We start from the raw sequence: 20,089 nt of genomic DNA, 5'->3' as shown, positions 1-20,089 counted from the left end.
GGGAAACGCACGCTCGCACTCAGCTCTCGTGGGTGTGGCGTCTCTTGATGCCAAGTCGGCTTCTCCACGTCTCACGGTACCTGTTCGGATTTCCACTTCAGCCAGCTCTCCCCTCTCAGCCGTGGCCTGCCTGGACTCTGGAGCTTCTGGGAATTTTATTCGGGACTCCTTTGTGAATAAATTCCGGATTCCGGTGACCCGTCTTGTCAAGCCACTCCACATTTCCGCGGTCAACGGAGCCAGGGTGGACTGTACCATACGTTTCCGCACGGAGCCCCTTCTTATGAGCATCGGATCTCACCACGAGAGGATTGAACTTTTGGTCCTCCCCAATTGCACCTCGGAAATTCTCCTTGGACTTCCCTGGCTTCAACTTCATTCCCCAACCCTGGATTGGTCCACTGGGGAGATCAAGAGTTGGGGGTCCTCTTGTTCCAAGAACTGTCTAAAACCGGTTCCCAGTAACCCTTGCCGTAACTCTGTGGTTCCTCCTGTATCTGGTCCCCCTAAGGTCATTAAGGACTCTGCCTGCCACAGGAAATGCCCCTCCCCCCCTCCCAGTTCCATCAGGCAAGCTTCTGTGTCCCCTCATGGCCCTCGTCCTGGTGTCACACTGCCCCGTGCCAGGTCCCGCCCTCTGCCCTCTCTCCCCATTCCTACTCCTGCGGTTCTGCCTGCCGTTGAGGAATCCCTCCATCCTTTCCCGGTGTCCTCATCCCAGGGGAGGCAGTTACCCGATAAAGAGAAGGGGGGACCTAAGGGGGGGGGTACTGTTACGCCTAGCGCTCCGGGTCCCCGCTCCTCCCCGGAGCGCTCACGGCGTCCTTCTCCCTGCAGCTCCCCGGTCAGCGCTGACCGGGAGCGCTGCTCTGCCATGGCCGTTGGGGATGCGATTCGCACAGCGGGACGCGCCCGCTTGCGAGTCGCATCCCAGGTCACTTACCCGTTCCCGTCTCCTGCGGTCATGTGCTGGCGCGCGCGGCTCCGCTCTCTAGGGCGCGCGCGCGCCAGCTCCCTGAGACTTAAAGGGCCAGTGCACCAATGATTGGTGCCTGGCCCAATTAGCTTAATTGGTTCCCACCTGTTCCCTGCTTATATCTAGTCACTTCCCTTGCACTCCCTTGCCGGATCTTGTTGCCTTAGTGCCAGTGAAAGCGTTCTTTGTGTGTTTATACCCTGTGTACCAGAACTATTGCTATCTCCCCTGACTACGAACCTTGCCGCCTGCCCCCGACCTTCTGCTACGTCCGACTTTGCTTCTGCCTACTCCCTTGTACCTCGCCTATCTTCAGCAGCCAGAGAGGTGCCGTTGCTAGTGGATACGACCTGGTCACTACCGCCGCAGCAAGACCATCCCGCTTTGCGGCGGGCTCTGGTGAAAACCAGTAGTGTCTTAGAACCGGTCCACTAGCACGGTCCTCGCCATCCCTCTCTGGCACAGAGGATCCACCTCCTGCCAGCCGGCATCGTGACATAAACTCATGAACTTTTTCATAGCCATCTCGCAGGATGTGCCAGTGCCTCCGTAGGACCCCTGACACCCTCCCTGAGATCCCCGAAAATGTGGAAACAAATGCAACTCTTTGGGGAGCCTCACCTGTTTGTTTCTGGTGTACATTTTGTTCAGTGCCATGAAGGACCTCGTATTTACTTACATTAACGAGATGGTGAGGATAGCCACGTTTTTATCTTCCGTAGGTGAGAGTGGAGAGCAACGCGCATTGAATCACACCGGACACCAGGACGCCACTACCACATTTTTATTTTTTACTTTTTAGACACATCTACTTCATTTAATCAAGTTCCTTGGGTACCTGAGCATCCTCCCAATGAGCGATATAAGGTGCATGCCTGAAAGCAAAGATGGGTGCGTGGATGCCAGGATGTCACTCACTAACGAGAGCGAGCCGGGTACTGTCACCAGATTGGGTCTCCACTCGGGATGACATAGAACCGGTACGTCGGATGGAACGGGTCCCCCGCACTGCGGCAACACTCCGGATTATGTGGATATCCCCACCCCCACGGTGCACCGGCACAGCCGGTAGATATGTGCACACTTACAGAAAGGAACCGTTGTCAGGAAGGTATTGCCAGGTCCCAAGATGGCGCATAGCCTGTCAACACAGACAGGACACATGCACAATTCTTACACGTGCATTTGTTTACTATGAGGTCACTTCCGGCGCAGACCGGAAATGTGGAGAAGACGGATGTATCGGCCGGCGTCCTCGTGTGTTCCGGCAAGTAAAAGATACGCGGTGGAACTCCTCCCCCCCTAGGAAGGTACACTAATTATTACACACATGTGGGGAGATTTATCAAAACGTGTGCAAAGGAAAAGTTGCTGAGTTGCCCATAGCAACCAATCAGATCGCTCCTTTCATTTTGCAAAGGCCTTGTTAAAAAGGAAAGAAGCGAGCTGATTGGTTGCTATGGGTAACTCAGCAACTTTTCCTCTGGACAGGTTTTGATAAATCTCCCCCATGGTCACCAATCACTCAAGAGATATGGACTATTTTGATGTGTTTAATTTTTGCGCGTTTGTTTTCTTCATACATGGCAGGTGCCTTATGTATATGATGTGTTTATTTTTTGCACCGCCATTTATGATCTTTTACACTGTACCATAATTTTGTTAATTATAAACAAACACTCGATTAATTGTAAGTCACCTGTATACTATAAATAATTTGCACTTTGTACTGATCACTAGTGTTGCTCACGAATAATCGCAATTCGAATATTCGTCGCAAATTTCGCGATTAAAATTTGCTATTACGAATATTCGTCTTTTTTTCCAACTGTTTTAACCTCTTAAGGACCAGACGTTTTTCGTTTTTTTCTCTTTCGCTTTTTCCTCCTTACCTTTAAAAAATCATAACTCTTGAAATTTTGCACCTACAAATCTGCATTATGGCTTATTGTTTGCGCCACCAATTCTACTTTGTAATGATATCAGTCATTTTACCCAAAAATCTACAGCGAAACAGGAAAAATAATAATTGTGCGACAAAATAGAAAAAATACAGCCATTTTGCAAATTTTGGGGGCTTCTGTTTCTACGTAGTAAATTTTTCAGTAAAAATGACACCTTATCTTTATTCTCTAGGTCCATGCGGTTAAAATGATACCCTACTTATATAGGTTTGATTTTGTCATACTTCAGAAAAAAATCATAACTACATGCAGGAAAATTTATACGTTTAAAATTGTCATCTTCTGACCCCTATAACTTTTTTATTTTTCCGTGTCCAGGGTGCTATGAGTGTTCAATTTTTGCGCCGTGATCTGAAGTTTTTGTCGGTACCATTTTTGCATTGATTTGAATTTTTGATCGCTTTTTATTCATCTTTTCATGATATAAAAAGTGACCAAAAATACGCTATTTTGGACTTTGGAATTTTTTTCGCATACGCCATTGACCGTGCGGTTTAATTAGCAGTATATTTTTTTAATTTGGACATTTCTGCACGCGACGATACCACATATGTTTATTTTTGTTTTTATTTACACAGTTTTTTTTTATTATTGGAAATGCCGGGTGATTCAAACTTTTATTAGGGGAAGGGATAATTCAAAGGGTTAATGATTTTTTTACACTTTTATTTTGCAATATTATAGCCCCCATAGAGGGCTATAACATTGCATTTACTGATCTTTACCACTGATTGATGCATCTCCATAGGGATGCAATGATCAGTGTTTTCGGCGATTGATTGCTCAAGCCTGGATCTCAGGCTTGAAACATTCAATCGGCGATCGGACTGCAGGAAGGAAGGTAAGAGACCTTCCTCCTGTAGTACAGCTGTTCGGGATGCCGCGATTATACCGCGGCGATCCCGAACAGCTCCCTGAGCTAACCGGCACTTTTTTCTTTCACTTTTAGCCGCGTGGCTCAGCTTTGAGCGCGCTGCTAAAGGGTTAATAGCGCGTGGCAACGCGATCAGTGGCGCGTGCTATTAGCGGCGGGTCCCAGCTTCACTATGATGCCGGGCCCGCCGCGGTATGATGCGGGGTCACCGTGGGACCCCACGTTATATCATGGGAGCGGGACCAAGGACGTACTCATACGTCCTTGGTCCTTAAGGAGTTAAAAACTGAGCACATTGTAGGGATCTCCTTCGACTGATAAATGCAATGCTTGCATCATTTCATTAAAGACCCAGGGATGAGACTGTGAGGCGAAAGGTTTATGCATGCCAATATTCGCATTGCGAATATTCGCAATACGAATATTCGCAATTGCGAATATTGGTGGAAATTCCGCCCTACTTATGCCTGTGAGCCAATGAGAGTTCTGCAAGCACAGTTGTCAGAGATTAGCAACATCCCTAGCAACGTCCCTCGCATGGTGTTATAGCGCGCATGCGCAGACGAGCGAAGTTTCGCTATTAATTTCGCATTCGCAATAGCAAAATTTCGCAATTCAAAAAAAGTCACAAATATAACGAATATTTGAATTTCACGAATATGGGACGAATATTCGTCCTCAAATTCGCAAAATATCGTAAATTCGAATATGGCATATGCCGCTCATCACTACTTATCACTGCTTCACAAAGGCTGTGCGAGACGGCTGAAACGTCGCTACTCTTATGTCTGGTTGAATAAAGCCACACATTCCTTCACGGATTTCTCGAGTGCCGCTGTTTCATTATTGGATTTATTGGACCTGTGACCGGGTTTACCAGCTGGCAGCATATAACATATTACGGTGCTGCCCATTCTTCTGCAATATCTATCTATCTATCTATTGATCTACTATACAGTGGTCCCTCAACATACGATGGTAATCCGTTCCAAATGGACCATTGTTTGTTGAAACCATCGTACGTTGAGGGATCCGTGCAATGTAAAGTATAGGACAGTGGTCTACAACCTGCAGACCTCCAGATGTTGCAAAACTACAACACCCAGCATGCCCGGACAGCCAAGGTTGAAGACCACTGGCATTGGAGGTTGTACTCACGTGTCCCCACCGCTGCGGACCGTCACCGCTCATCACCGCTGCCCTGGATGTTGCCTTCCATCGCTGTCGCCATGTACCCGGGGTGTCCCCGACACTCCGGCAAGGCCTCTGCTTCCCGGCATCCTCGCTCTCCATCGCCGCCATCACGACGCTACGCACGCTGCTCCTATTGGATGACGGGATGGCGTGCGCAGCGATGTGATGACGACTATGGAGAGCGCCGTTGATGCAGGGGATCCCGAAGAGGACACGCCAGAGCCCCGAGGACGGGTAAGTGATCGTCGGTGGACTACACGGGGCAACGTAAACGGCTATCCCGTGGCAGCTGAAGCAGTCTGCGCTGCTGGATAGCCCCGACATACAAAAGCATCGTATGTTGATGCTACCTTCAACATGTGATGGCCATGAGAGGCCATCTTATGTTGAAATGATCGTATGTCGGGGCCATCGTAGGTTGGGGGGCCACTGTATAGGGTCACAGAGAAGCCTAACTACTAATATAAGGGCACAGAGGGGCCTTACTTCTATATGGGGCACTGTCAGTGGAGTCTTACTACTATATGGGGGCAGTTTGGGGGTCTAACTACTACATGGAGACAGTGTGATGGGTCTAACTACTATCTGGGGACAGTGTTGCGTACATAACGACTATATGAGGGCAGTATGAGGAGCCCAGCTATTATATGGAGACTGTGGTGGCTTAAATACTATATCGAGACTGTGATGGCTTAAATACTATATGGAAGCAGTATGAGGGACCTGACGACTACATGGGGGAAGTGTGGGGGCCTAACGACTAGATGAGGGCAGTGTGAGGATCCTAACTACTTTATGGGGACAGTGGTGGCCTAACTTCTATGTGGATTCAATATGAGGGCCTAATCACTATATGGGACCAGTGTGTGGACTATATGGACAGTGTGAGGGATCTCACTTGTGATTTATGTTTATAAATTGTGCACGTGTAACTTGGTTGCTATGCTTAAAAAAGGCTTTTTGCCAAAAAGTTGCGTTTGCATTACCTAGTGTAATAAAAAATTCAGCTACATATTCCGAGCCTCCTGACTCTGCTGCCACCTTGCTGTATATTGTGGATTCCTAACCAGATTGGCATTCATATTGGTCGTTTGCAAGGTGTACAGTGTGCTACAGTGTGTGGGACCTAACTGCTGTATGGGGGCATTGAGTGGGACTTAACTTCTCTATATGGGCATAGTGAGGGCCCTAACGACTATATTGGAAGAAGTGTGAGAGATATAAATTTCATATTGGGCAGTGTGGGGGACCTCACTACGATGTTGGGGCAGCGTGAAGGGGAAAAAAACTATATGGGAGGCCTTGCTATTATATATGGGAAGTGTGGGGGAACTTACTACGATATTGGGGCAGTATAAGGGGGCTAATTGCTATATGGGGCGAAGTATAAGGGACCTAACTACTATTTGGGGGCATTTGGGGGGGTAACTACTATATGGAGGTAGTGTGATTGGCCTAACTACTATATCGGGGCAGTGTAGGAACCTACTATATGGAGACAGTGGGAGGGAGCTAACTACTATATGGAGGTAGTGTAATGGTAATCATTATATGGGGGCAGTGTAGGAACCTACTACATGGAGACAGTGTGAGGGAGATAACTACTATATGGGAGGTAGTGTAATGGTGATCATAATGAGGGACATTTATCAATGTTTGCTTATGTATTCCTTTTTTTAGTACTTTTTTCTTTACTTTTTTTTTGCTTATGTGCGACTTATTTATCAACTGGTTTCAGCCTGTTGATAATTTTTTTTTCACATAAGCATCTTTTTCTTTTTTACTTTGGTAGTAGCTTTTTCTGCTCCATGTTTGAGCTGGAGTAAATTTAGTTAATTATTAACCTTGTTGCGTTTTTTTTGCGCAGTTGCATCTGTTGCAGTTAATAAATACCTGACTACCCATAGTCCATTTTAAAATTATTACTACAGAGTTAAGTTTTGGAAAACTTGCTTTTCTCGCTTTCCAGTCAAAATGTTGCATGAAAAAATCGTGTAGTCGCAGGTGCGACATTTGTGCAACATTTTTAGTAAAAAAAATGTAACTAAATCGCTTGATAAATGTCTGTCTATATGGGGTGTAAGACTCACTGCAGACGGCAGGTACCCAGGGAGTAGTAGATCCGTAATACCACAGTAGTCTGGAACAGGTGATGAAGTAGATCCGCTGGACCTGTGTGGCAGATGACGCGGGCCGTGCAAGGGAGCGGATTCTACCCGCAGGGCGGGTCTGGCTTGCTGCGGCAGGCAACACCCAGGTCGCTACCCCTGGCATCACTTGACCACACAGGCGGCTTAGGTGAAGCGTGGTACCAAAGGAACAGGCAGGACGTAGTCAGGCAGGCTAGAGGTCAGGGCAGGCGGCACAGGAGCGTAGTCAGAAGGGTAGCAGAAGGTCAATAGGCGGGCGGCTAGAAAATTGGTGGGGTCACGGAATGCAAAAGGTCTGGTACACGGCAAGGAATAAGGAATAACGGGAACTGCTTTCTCTAAGGCGCAAGGCAAACAAAGATCCGGCAGGCGTGCTATGTAGGAGGGAAAACTTATAAAAAAGGTGCAGGTGCAAATACTAATTACGGGCACACTGGCCCTTTAAATTTCAAAGCTCCGTCGCGTGCTAGAAGGCGGGGGCGCGCATTTTGAAGTAGAGGGACAGAGGCCGGGGATGGAGGTGAGTGACGGGCTGGGACTCGCATGCGGACGCGTCCCGCGATGCAAATCCCTGCCCCGTCGGGAGCCGAGACAGGGGAGAAGATGCGCTCATCTATCTATCTCCTATCTATCTATCTCATATCTATCTATCTATCTATCTATCTATCTATCTAGCAACAGGAGAATGCAGCAGCACACTGCCAGCACAAGGATATAGGTGCAACATGAATATGCAGTTAAAACATGGAGAGCTATACAGCTATGGTGTAATAGATGCAAATGTGAAACTATGAAATAGTGAGGCACTTAGCTCGCAAATTTGTCTCCACCGGCGGTCAAATAGCTTGGACCGTCCCACCGCGATAAGGTAGCCTCCTGGGACGGACCCTACTCTGTGAATATGCCTCTGTGTGAACAGTTCAGTAAGCATGGTAGGATCTGGAACATCCAAGCCACCTTATATACACACCTGATAGAGGTGGGTGGGGTGCAAGGCCAACATGGAGGTAGCCACTCCCCCGTATGTGCAATACAGACAAAGAATAAGTCAGCCAGCACTTTAGTTGATACCAAACTATTATATGGACCTGCCATGCTTACTGAACTGTTCACACAGAGGCATATTCACAGTGTAGGGTCCGTCCCAGGAGGCTACCTTATCGCGGTGGGACGGTCCAAGCTATTTGACCGCCGGCGGAGACAAATTTGCGAGCTAAGTGCCTCACTATTTCATAGTTTCACATTTGCATCTATTACACCATAGCTGTATAGCTCTCCATGTTTTAACTGCATATTCATGTTGCACCTATATCCTTGTGCTGGCAGTGTGCTGCTGCATTCTCCTGTTGCTGTATATCTAGCCTAGTAGCGTGCACCTGCAGGCCAGGTCCATATAATAGTTTGGTATCAACTAAAGTGCTGGCTGACTTATTCTTTGTCTATCTATCTATCTATCTATCTCATATCTATCTCCTATCTATCTCATATCTATCTCATATCTATCTATCTCACATCTATCTATCTATCTCATATCTATCTATCTCACATCTATCTATCTATCTCATATCTATCTATCTATCTCATATCTATCTATCTCATATCTATCTATCTATCTCATATCTATCTATCTCACATCTATCTATCTATCTCATATCTATCTATCTCACATCTATCTATCTATCTCACATCTATCTATCTATCTCATATCTATCTATCTATCTCATATCTATCTATCTCATATCTATCTATCTAGTGAATATTGTACCGATCATATTAATGTTTTCCTCTTGTCTTGCAGATACAGCACCGTATCCTACACTTTGCTTCAAGCCATGGTTTATGCCATTGAGGAGATAAATGCTGATGAGTTTCTGCTCCCTAACATCACCCTAGGCTTCCAGTTGTTCGATACCTGTATACACCTGTCCCGGGCTCTCTGGGAGACATTTATATCCTTGACAGGAGAAGACAACCCCATTCCAAACTATCAGTGTAATAAGAAGGTGCCTCTCGCCATCATAGGGGACCCAATATCCCTTCTCTCCGTAGCAATGGCCACAATATTGGGCGTCTACAGGTATCCCCAGGTAGGGACAACATGTAATCATAAATAACCAATAATAAATCTATGTTTTGTTATGTGTGCATTGAATCTGGTGTGATGCTTTTGACAATATTAATTGAAAGTATCATCCTCTATGTATGTCTTTGAGACGCTCACAGTCTTACATAGAAAAAGTCACTCACTACCGTTTCACAAATGCCTGTGTGAAAAAGCTGGTCATAAGACAGCGTGCTGGGACTAAAGCCAGATGAATTGCAAAGGAACTGAGCCGCATTGTAAGACAGGGGCAGGGCAGATGTTCAGCTTCACTCTCTTAATGCCCCTGGAAGAATAATATTTTTGGCCAGAGTTTCCCTTTTAGGATAGGGTCACACGTAAGGGATCCGCAGCATATTTTACGCTACAGATCTGCCGGTGACTCAACCCATTTCGTTCCTCCAGCTGTTAGCCCCTAACTACCTACATACCTGGTTTCCTAACTACCTGGCTACCTAATTACCGACCTACATACCTGGCTACAATACTACCTACCTACATACCTTGCTACCTTAATATCTGGCTACCTACATACTTGGCTACCTAAATACCTGGCTACACACCTACCTACATACGTGGCTGCCTAAATACTTAACTGCATACCTTGCTCCCTATCTGCCTGCCTACATACCTGGCTACCTAACTACCTACCTACATACCTGGCTACAGAACTACCTACCTAAATACCTGTTGTAGAAGAGGAAAGCAGCACTCCTGTGGTAGAGGTGAACGGGTGCCTCCCTGTTGTTGATCTGGGTTAGGGATCCAAGTAGTATAGCAAAGTAAAAGCAGTGGCACTCCAGGTTGGTGAAATAAAGTGATGTCTTTATTTACTCCAAATTGAGCAACGTTTCGGAAGCCTCACACTACCTTTGTCAAGCCTTGACAAAGGCAGCATGAGGCTGCCGAAACGTAGCTCACTTTGGAGTAAATAAAGACAACCCTTTATTTCACCAACCTGGAGTGCCACTGCTTCTACTTTGCTACCTAAATACCTGGCTACCTAACTACCTAGCTAGCTACCTACCTACATGCCTAGCTACCTACCTACCTTGCTAGTTACATACCTACATATCGGGCTACCTAACTACCTAGCTGGCTACCTACCTCCATGCCTAGCTACCTACCTACCTTGCTAGTTACATATCTACATATCGGGCTACCTAACTACCTAGTTACCAAGTCCTTTTCAAGCTTGCTGTGAGACACTGTTTTTTTTATGCCATGAAATAAACACTTGGACTTTTTTTCACCAATTTTTTTGTGTGCTGTGGGAAGATTCCTTTGCTGTCTGAAGTGGAGGGCCCCTAACCCAGGCTCCAGAACCCGCATGCACCAACTACACCTATTTCAAAGGAAAAGGGATATGCTGTTTTTCTACACTATCTAACTACCTAGTTAGCTACCTATCTGGCTACCTACCTACCTGCCCTTTTACTGTGTAGGACACCAAGGAGAGCATTATTACAGTTTGGTGGCCTATAGATGGGAAGATTGTGTAGAGGAGGGCACTGGAGTTGTGGCTTGAAGAAGTCAACATTACAGTCTGATCCAGACAGAGAAGAAAAGCAAAGAGAAAGTCACTGATCACAAGAAAGTTTTTTGATAAATTACCCACAGTGTTTTAACTTGACTCAACAGCATCATGACTAGTGTGGTTGGTGCTCATGGCCTTATAGTTTAGGAGCGTAAATCACTTTTCCTCCACTTTTGAGCTCAACTCTTTTAAACATGACTTGATCTACAGGGTGGGCCATTTATATGGATAGACCTTAATAAAATGGGAATGGTTGGTGATATTAACTTCCTGTGTGTGGCACATTAGTATATGTGAGGGGGGAAACTTTTCAAGATGGGTGGTGACCATGGCAGCCATTTTGAAGTCGGCCATTTTGAATCCAAAATGAAGAGGATCATGTGACTCATCAATCTTATTAGGAATTTCACAAGAAAAACACAGGTGTGCTTGGTTTTAACGTAACTTTATTCTTTTATGAGTTATTTACAAGTTTCTCTTTGTTTACAGCCATTGACATGTCGTCGAGGTTAACACGTGAGGAGCGAATAGATATTGTGTTGATGTCTGGTGAACGCAGTAACCAGGTCATTGCAGCTGATTTCAATGCAAGACACCCTACGAGACCACCCATTTCCCATGCTACAGTTAGAAAATTGCTTGCTAAGTTTCGTGAAACTGGTTCAGTGTTGGATTTGCCAAAATGTGGACGCATGAAATCTGTCACTAATGAAAAAACATCAGTGGTTGTCCTAGCTTCATTCAGCAAGAGCCCACAGTGTAACACCCACCGCATGGCACTGGAGAGTGGCATTAGTCGAACATCCATTTGGCAAATATTAACCACTCACAAATGACACTCTTACAAACTCCAGCTACTGCAGCATCTCAACGAGGATGACCCAGATCGGCACACTTAATTTGCAGAATGGGCAAAACAAAAATTGGAACAGGACCCTCAGTTTACGCAGAAGATTTTGTTCAGTGGTGAGGCAAACTTTTATGTGAATGGTGAAGTTAACAAACAAAACCACCGCTATTGGTCTGACACTAACCCACATTGGATAGATCCCTCCAAGACTCTTGGAACACAAAAATTGATGATATGGTGTGGTATGTGGGGTACAAAAATAGTGGGGCCATTCTTCATCAATGGAAACCTCAAGGCCACTGCATATGAGAAATTGCTACATGATGATGTGTTTCCCTCTTTATGCACTGAAGCTGGCATGTTCCCTGAGTTTTTACAGCAAGATGGTGACCACCACATTATGGGTGTCAGGTCCGAGCATTCCTAGATGAACAGTTTCCTGGAAAGTGGATTGGTCGTCATGGGCCAGTTGAATGGCCCCCAAGGTCACCCAATCTGACCCCCTTAGACTTTTATCTTTGGGGTCATCTGAAGGCAATTGTCTATGCTGTGAAGATACGAGATGTGCAGCACCTGAAACTACAGATACTGGAAGCCTGTGCTAGCATTTCTCCTGCGGTGTTGCTATCAGTGTGTGAAGAGTGGGAGAAGAGGGTTGCATTGACAATCCAACACAATGGGCAGCACATTGATCACAGTTTATAAGTGGTCAGAAACTTGAAAATAACTCATGAAAGAATAAAGTTACGTTAAAACCAAGCACATCATTGTTTTTTTTGTGAAATTCCCAACAAGTTTGATGTGTCACATTGCCCTCTTCCTATTGGAAAAATAAAAGCTGGATTCAAAATGGCCGCCATGGTCACCACCCATCTTGAAAAGTTTCCCCCCTCACATATACTAATGTGCCACAAACAGGAAGTTAATATCGCCCACCGATCCCATTTTATTAAGGTGAATCCATATAAATGGCCCACGCTGTATATTACTGGATCCTTGAACTAAATCTGTTGGGTGATCATGAATACCAAAAACATCATCTGTCCATGAGTGAAAAGACAAAGAGAAATGTTTGAGATTATGGTTGGGCATACCTGAGTGCCTTGGTTGGTTTACTGTTTAATGTCAACCAAGGCACTCAGGTATGCCCAGTATTAAGGTCAGAGGGGTATGACTTAAGTACTTAGTTTAGGAGGTAATGCTCTTTAATTTAACTGATATTTTTTTTGGCCAGATTCTGAATAAAATGTTAATTATTTTTATGTTATCTTTCCAGGTCAGCTATGCCGCATCTATTAACTCACTAAGTGATCGCTTCTTATTCCCATCTTTTTTCCGTACTGTTCCCAGTGATGCCAAGCAGTCAGTAGCCTTGGCCGAATTAGTTTCCTTCATGGGCTGGAAGTGGGTTGGGTTGTTGTCTCTAAATAATGACTATGGAATTCAGGGATCGCAAATCCTCAAAGAAGAGCTGCAGAAGTTGGGTGTGTGCATCGCTTACCATGAGACATTTGGGCAAGGCACGTCCTTAGAAATTCAATCCATAGCAAAGGTTATTGTCCAGTCCTCAGCAAAGGTCATAATTCTGTTCTCCCGAGACCCTTACATCCACCAGCTGATGGAATTGCTATTACAGAAAAAGGATGTGGAGAGAATCTGGGTCGCCAGTAATGGCTGGTCAACTTCACCAATATTATCTACACCGAGATACAGTGATTTATTGGCTGGAACCATTGGATTTACATTACATGAAGTAGAAATGTTCGGATTTAATGAATTTCTACTAGGGCTTCGAGCATCTTCTTTACTCCCTCAAGATATATTCATAAAGGATTTCTGGGAGATAGTTCTAGGCTGTCGGTGGCCAAGTGTTGGTTCTAGTGGAGACAATGTGACTCTGTGGTGCACAGGAGAAGAGAAACTGACATCATTCACGAACAGGCAGTATGCCAATAGTAAATTTGACTTTAGGACCCAATATTTTATATACAATGCAGTATACTCAGTGGCTCATGCCATCCATAATCTAATCTACCCCTGTGCTCTGGATCAGATGTCCCTCACACAGAAAAAATGTGAAGATCTGACCAACTTTAAGCCGTGGCAGGTAAGGTTTCAGATTATACACTGGTTTTTACAATCACTGTCATTATAAAGGAAAGGAAAAGATAACAGGACCGGAGTGGCGCCTCGTGTATTACCCTCAGTAGGGTAGGTTTAAGAGCACACAGGAGACCTCAGTCTGGTCAGGTGGCCGCTCAGCTTATTGATGAAAATAATATGCCCGGCCACTCACATTATTGATGATAGCACGATAGGTAACAGGAAACAGGGGCAAACTCCTGATGGGCACTGGAGTAATGGGAAAGAAACAAGACCTCAAGTTCCAGCACCAGGAACTTGTTTTGTCCCCATTATTCCAGTAACCACTCTCATTGTACTGCAGATGTCTGTAGTAGGATTATAGAACTGACTCAGGAGTTGAACTTGTTCCATACCCTGCTACTGCTGCCTACTAACACAGACCGATATCAGAGCTAGCTGCAATGCTGGACATTTAACCCTTGGGAGGTGTAAGCTGCATGCTGGTCTCTTCTGGTCTCTGAAAGGCCCCCTCCAACATAATCGTTTAGTTCCAATTGGATGTCATGGCAGCTGGGTCGTTCATAAAGGACAAGTATCATGAAAAAGAACGTATCCCCTATCCGAATGATAGGGGATAAGCTTTAGATCGCTGGGGGTCTGAGCACTGGGGCCCCCATAATCTCCTGTTTAGAGCCCCAGCTCACCTATATAAGGCATGTCATGACCCGCCCCCCCAAACCAGGTGCCACCATGCCCTTCTATATAGTTCTATGGGAGAGCCGAAGATTGCCGAACGGCTCTCCCATAGAACTTTATGGAGGGGGCGTGGTGGCCACTGTATAGGAGAGCCGGGGCCCTAAACAGGAGATCGCGGGGGTGCCCAGCGCTTGGACCCCCCCCCCCCCGCCCCAACCCCCCTGCAATCTAAAGCTTATCCCCTATCCTTTGGAGAGGGTATATGTTTTTCTACATTATACTTGCCCTTTAAGGCCTTTGTGACTGCCATATAAGGTCTACTATTACAGCCTGTCTTAAGCAGGCAGTAGTAGTGGATTACAGATATGAGACTTCACTGCACTACAATATTATAGCAGTGTTCTATATAAGCAATTATATAGTTGCATAGTGATGTTCCGTATGGGATTCTAAAATAGTAGTAAAAATAATAACAAAAATGTTTACAGAAAAAAATTCCCCTTAGTAAAATTTGTTTAAATAGAATAAAATGTAAACTACAATACACCAAAATGTGTTTTTTTGTTTTGTTTTGTTTTTTCTCCTGTGCGATAAAATACTGTTAACAAATATTAATACCGAACCTCAAAAATGACAATTTTGGGCCACCTCAGCTATTAGAAATGGAATTAAATGTGATTTAAAAAAAAAAGGCGTCCAAAATGGTACCAAGAAAAGGTACAGCTCTCCATGCAGAAACTGAGAAAGCTCCATCAATGGAAAAATAAATGACAGTGGTCAAAATATAGTGAGAGAAAGCACTTTTTATTTTATCAGCAATAAACATACAATAGCTATATACTTTGGGTAAATAAAATCTCAACACCCCAAAAGTTGCAGAATTTCACTTTTTTTCAGTTTTATCCCACCATTCCATTAATTTTCTTTTGCTTTGCATTAGATTTCATGGTAAAATGAAAGATGGCACTAAACTAATTAAAATAAAAGTAAAAAAAAAAAAAATTTTAATAAAATAAAATTGTCCTGGAAAAATATGACTGTATTTTGGACATTTTCTAGTAATTTTACATCTCAAAAACTATGTGCACATAGCATAAGGGTTTAAAATGGAGCGGGTGTTGGGTCATTTTGACTGCTAGCATGCACTTGAAGGAGCTGTCCAACCCTACCTACATGTATGTTCTTTGAAGTGAACCTGTCAGCAGGAAAACGGGGTGTAAATAAGCCCATGGCCACAAAGGGCTAGCCATCAGGATTTCCGGCATTATACTGTTATCTCCATAGTCCTTTCCAGTGCCAAAATGTATGCTATTATGTGAATTGTAGCTTAAATGGGCACTATCATTAAATGTAATTTTTGCTATCGCACTCCTTATGGTAAATAGAAAATCTTTCTAATGTACTTTGATTAAAAAAAATTATGCTTTCTACATTTTATTTGTGTTTAAAAAAGCTGCCAGTAGGTGTCTCCCTATTGTCCAGAGCACATTTCCCCCTATCTCTTGCACAGACTTTAGACTCCTGCTGGCTTGGCAGAAGTCCAAAATCAGGAAATGCAGTCTGTAGTGCTGAGGGGGGGGGGGGGGGGGTAGCCGATCATAGCTCATCTCACACGTTGAACTGCTCTGGGCTGTGTGTAGCAGAGTAAGGGAGGAAGTTCTCCCCTGTATGGCTTCAGATGATGTCCCGCCTGCTGGGGAACGCCCCTTCCCAGTCTGTTAATCTGACTGAGACTTAGCAGAAAATACAGAGCAATATCAAGGTAGAAAACTAAAAAATTATAATAAAAAATAAAGGCAGGGCAGGGTTTATCATGAGGGGGGCAATGAACTGGGAGGATTATAAAATTTAACAAGATCATGAGTGGTTTAAATGTCGACACTATGGAACAATATGGAACCTTTTGATCCCTCAGGTCTTCCACCGCCTGAAGAGTGTCTACTTCACAAATCGAATGGGAAAAGAGATGTTCTTTGATGACAATGGAGGACCCCCGACTGACTACGACCTTCTGAACTGGCAAAGGAACTCGGACGGTTCTATTGAATTTGTGACAGTTGGCCGGTACCATTTAGGTCAAGCTAAAGAAAATGAGCTGAGCATCAATAGCACGGCCATCCGATGGATCACTGGAGGCAATGAGGTAGTATAGCTTACATGAAAGAGAAGACATCATGAAAAGCAGAACATTCTAACGTCATAACATAACCTTGTATTTATTATCTCTAGGTCCCCAGATCAGTATGCAGTGAAAGTTGTTCCCCTGGATTCCGGAAAGCTGCCCAAGAAGGACAACCAATGTGCTGCTATGACTGTGTCCCCTGTGCAGAAGGTGAAATATCCAACCAAACAGGTACATCTGGATACATACAGTCCTGACTAGAGATGAGGGAATTGATTTCCCCTAAAACTCCTGATGTTATAAATTCGAATCTCTCAAATCGACGGTCACAACAACTGTACTGGGCCTACACAACCGCACATCTCCTACATTGTTAATCCGGTTCCATACTGTACTGCTGCTGCTGGGAACCCTAAGAGACCTCAGCATGTCAAACATGACTTTTCAGGGCACCTTTAATTTGGACTTGAGCCTATTCTACCTAATCACACCTTGCTTATCTTTAGTCCTGGCCAAACTCAAATAAGGTTCTCAAAAAACTAAAACAAGCATAAAGTAAAAATGAAACAAAAAAAAAGTACAGTCTGAAAATAGAGACAGATTTGGAAAAAAGAACATATTTAACAAAATTTTCTTCCTATCATTAAAGTACTTTAAGAGAGATGCATGCTTTATAGTAGATTGCAAGAATTAAATGGGTTACCAGACAATGCCTAAGTGAATAGATATATTTTACTTAATTGTTAAAGACAAATACAAAGCAACAAGATATAAATAAGTAAATAGGAATAAAGTAACTGTTACGCTGAGCACTCCGAGCCCCCTGCTGGCCTCGGAGCGCTCACAGCATGTGTCCCCAGGTAGCGCTCCGGCGTCTCGGCGTGTGCGCCCCCGCTCTCTAGGGCGCGCGCGCGCCGGGACTCTTAGATTTAAAGGGCCAGTGCACCAGTGATTGGTGCCTGGCCCAAAGTGGATATTAAGGGTTAAGGTTTGTGACAGGCAGTGCTGGTTGGACTTAATTAGGCATTCACCTGTGCACTGCCTATAAATGCCTTCTCCTCCCACAGCCTCCTGCCGGATCTTTGTGCCTTGTGCCTTGTGAAAGCGTTCCCTGTTGTTCCAGTGTTACCATGCCTGTTGCCGACCCGTTGCCCGTGACTACCGACTTAGAACCTGTGCTGCCTGCCCTGACCATTGCCATGTCTGACTATGCTTCTGCCTGTCCCTCCTGTACCTCGTCTATCTCAGCAACCAGAGGAGTTGAGTCGCTACCGGGTGGAACGACCTGGGGATTACCTCCGCAGCAAGACCATCCCGCTTTGCGGCGGGCTCTGGTGAAAACCAGTAGTTCCTTAGACTCCATTCACCTGATACGGCCCACGCCATCTCTCCTCTGGTCCAGTGGATCCACCTCCTGCCATCTGACCGGACCGTGACAGTAACAAGATATCTTGCAATCTAGGGGAACACTATAGATTGATTTCCAACACCCAGAATCAAGAGTAGAATAAAGGCCAGAACACTTGCCAAGAGACATCATTTTCAAAGGGCTCACCAAGGTTTATACAAATCAAGCTTTCATACATCTCTATGGGCTTAAAGGGGTACTCCGCCCCTAAATATTTTATCTCCTTTCCAAAGGATAGGGGATAAGATGTCTGATCTTGGCTGTGGCACCCTTGACATCCGGTGCATGGAGCGAACTTCGCTCTGTGCACCGGATGACTAGTGATGCAGGGTGGAGGCTCATGATGTCACGGCCATGCCCCCTCACTGCAAGTCTATGGACTACGTCCTTCACGCCCCCTCCCATAGACTTGCATTGAGGGGGCGCTGCACCCGACGCTCTAAACAAACGTCGGGTGCAGCAGGGAGATCGCAAGGGTCCCCAGCGATGGGATCCCCACGATCAGACATCTTATCCCCTTTCCTTTAGATAGGCCATTGCATGTGTTCCCTAGACTTATGGCTACATACACCTTGTAAAATATGTACCAAATATTAAGGAATTACAGGCTAGATATTCAGACATTACTGTTTATTCAGGACAAGACTGTAGTTGTATTTCTCAAAGTTAACTCAAATTTCATGTTTTTTTGTCTCTTAGATTCAAGCAACTGTTTCCCATGTACAGAAGAGACATTGCCCAATGCCAACAAAACCATTTGCCTTCCTAAAGACATTGAGTTTTTGTCATACAAGGAACCACTTGGAGTCACATTAACATCCACCACAACCTTCTTCTTCTTCACCACCATTGGGGTTTTGTTCATATTCGTCAAGTACAAAGACACGGCCATTGTGAAAGCCAATAACAGTGATCTTAGCTACGCCCTCCTCGCCTCACTGTCCTTGAGTTTCCTCTGCTCTCTTCTCTTTATTGGAGAACCAAAAAGATTAACCTGTCTCTTGCGTCAAAAAGCTTTTGGAGTAATATTTGTCGTTTGCGTTTCTTGTATATTTGCTAAGACTCTGATGGTTGTTATCGCTTTTCGAGCAACCAAACCTGGAAGCAATATGAGAAAATGGCTGGGACCCAAAGTTCCGGCTGTGGTCATTGTAATCTGTGCCTCCATACAGGTCTTCATCTGTGTCTCCTGGATTCGACTTTGTCCTCCATTCCCAGAGAAGAACTATAAGATAAAGGCTGAGGTCATCATCTATCAGTGCAATGAATGTTCAGATGTGTTCTTGTGGTCCATGCTTGGGTACATGGCATTTCTTGCTTGTGTCAGTTTTCTATTTGCTTTTCTGGCCAGGAATCTACCGGATACTTTCAATGAAGCCAAGTGGATCACTTTTTCCATGTTGATCTTCTTAAGTGTCTGGATCTCCTTTGTCCCAGCCTATCTCAGCACCCAGGGAAAGTTCATGGTGGCCGTTGAGGTATTTGGAATCATTTCCTCCAGTGCTGGGATCTTAAGTTGTTTCTTTTTCCCCAAGTGTTATATTATATTATTTCGATCTGATCTCAACACTCGTGCGAGCCTCTTCGGTAAAAGTACCACCCAGAAGACCTAGGTTTCATAGAATGTGTGAGAACAGTGAATAGATTTTGCATGCATTGGCCATATTAAAATGAAGATCTATGAGAAATTACCTGTTTTACCCCCACACTCTTCTGGGCCTAAAGAGGCCATGTTCTCTAGTTTTAGCTGCCTGCCCTTTCTTACTTATGTAGGCACATCATCATATTTACAGATAACACAACACATCAATTTCAAACACTTAAGTGGGACAGTTGACATGGTTGTCCATATGGACAAGTTGCTGTGTCTGTGTAGTCAATAAAGGGGGCATTATGGTTTTTGGAGCACCACATCCCCTGCATTGTACTGATGAGAAGGGATACAGTTGGGGGATTAACCATCAATGTTTAAGTCCCAGAAAACCTTTTTAAGGAAAAGGAAATATTGCATCATTACAAGATTTCCTTTTGGAAATATTGGAGAATGTGGACATTCAAAGATCAAATAAACAACTGACTGTGGTAGCCTTTTGCAGGTCATAGGCGTAAGGCAGCCTGCAGCCTACTACAGG

At 44.8% G+C, this 20,089-nt stretch overlaps 1 protein-coding gene across 1 annotated transcript; it reads left to right on the top strand.

Annotated features, from left to right (window-relative positions):
• Positions 1-2,193: 2,193 nt before the first annotated feature.
• Positions 2,194-19,570, top strand: LOC130367316 (extracellular calcium-sensing receptor-like). The gene is made up of 6 exons (XM_056569723.1): positions 2,194-2,286; positions 8,957-9,245; positions 12,923-13,753; positions 16,343-16,570; positions 16,657-16,780; positions 18,657-19,570. The coding sequence occupies exons 2-6, from the start codon at positions 8,991-8,993 to the stop codon at positions 19,568-19,570; spliced, it is 2,352 nt and encodes a 783-aa protein (XP_056425698.1). The 5' UTR covers positions 2,194-2,286; positions 8,957-8,990.
• The last annotated feature ends 519 nt before the right edge of the window (positions 19,571-20,089 follow it).

Source organism: Hyla sarda, chromosome 4 (assembly GCF_029499605.1).
Source record: "Hyla sarda isolate aHylSar1 chromosome 4, aHylSar1.hap1, whole genome shotgun sequence".
Classification (NCBI taxonomy): domain Eukaryota; kingdom Metazoa; phylum Chordata; class Amphibia; order Anura; family Hylidae; genus Hyla; species Hyla sarda.
Note: the sequence above shows the minus strand (reverse complement) of the source record. Positions and strands in the feature narration are given on the sequence as shown.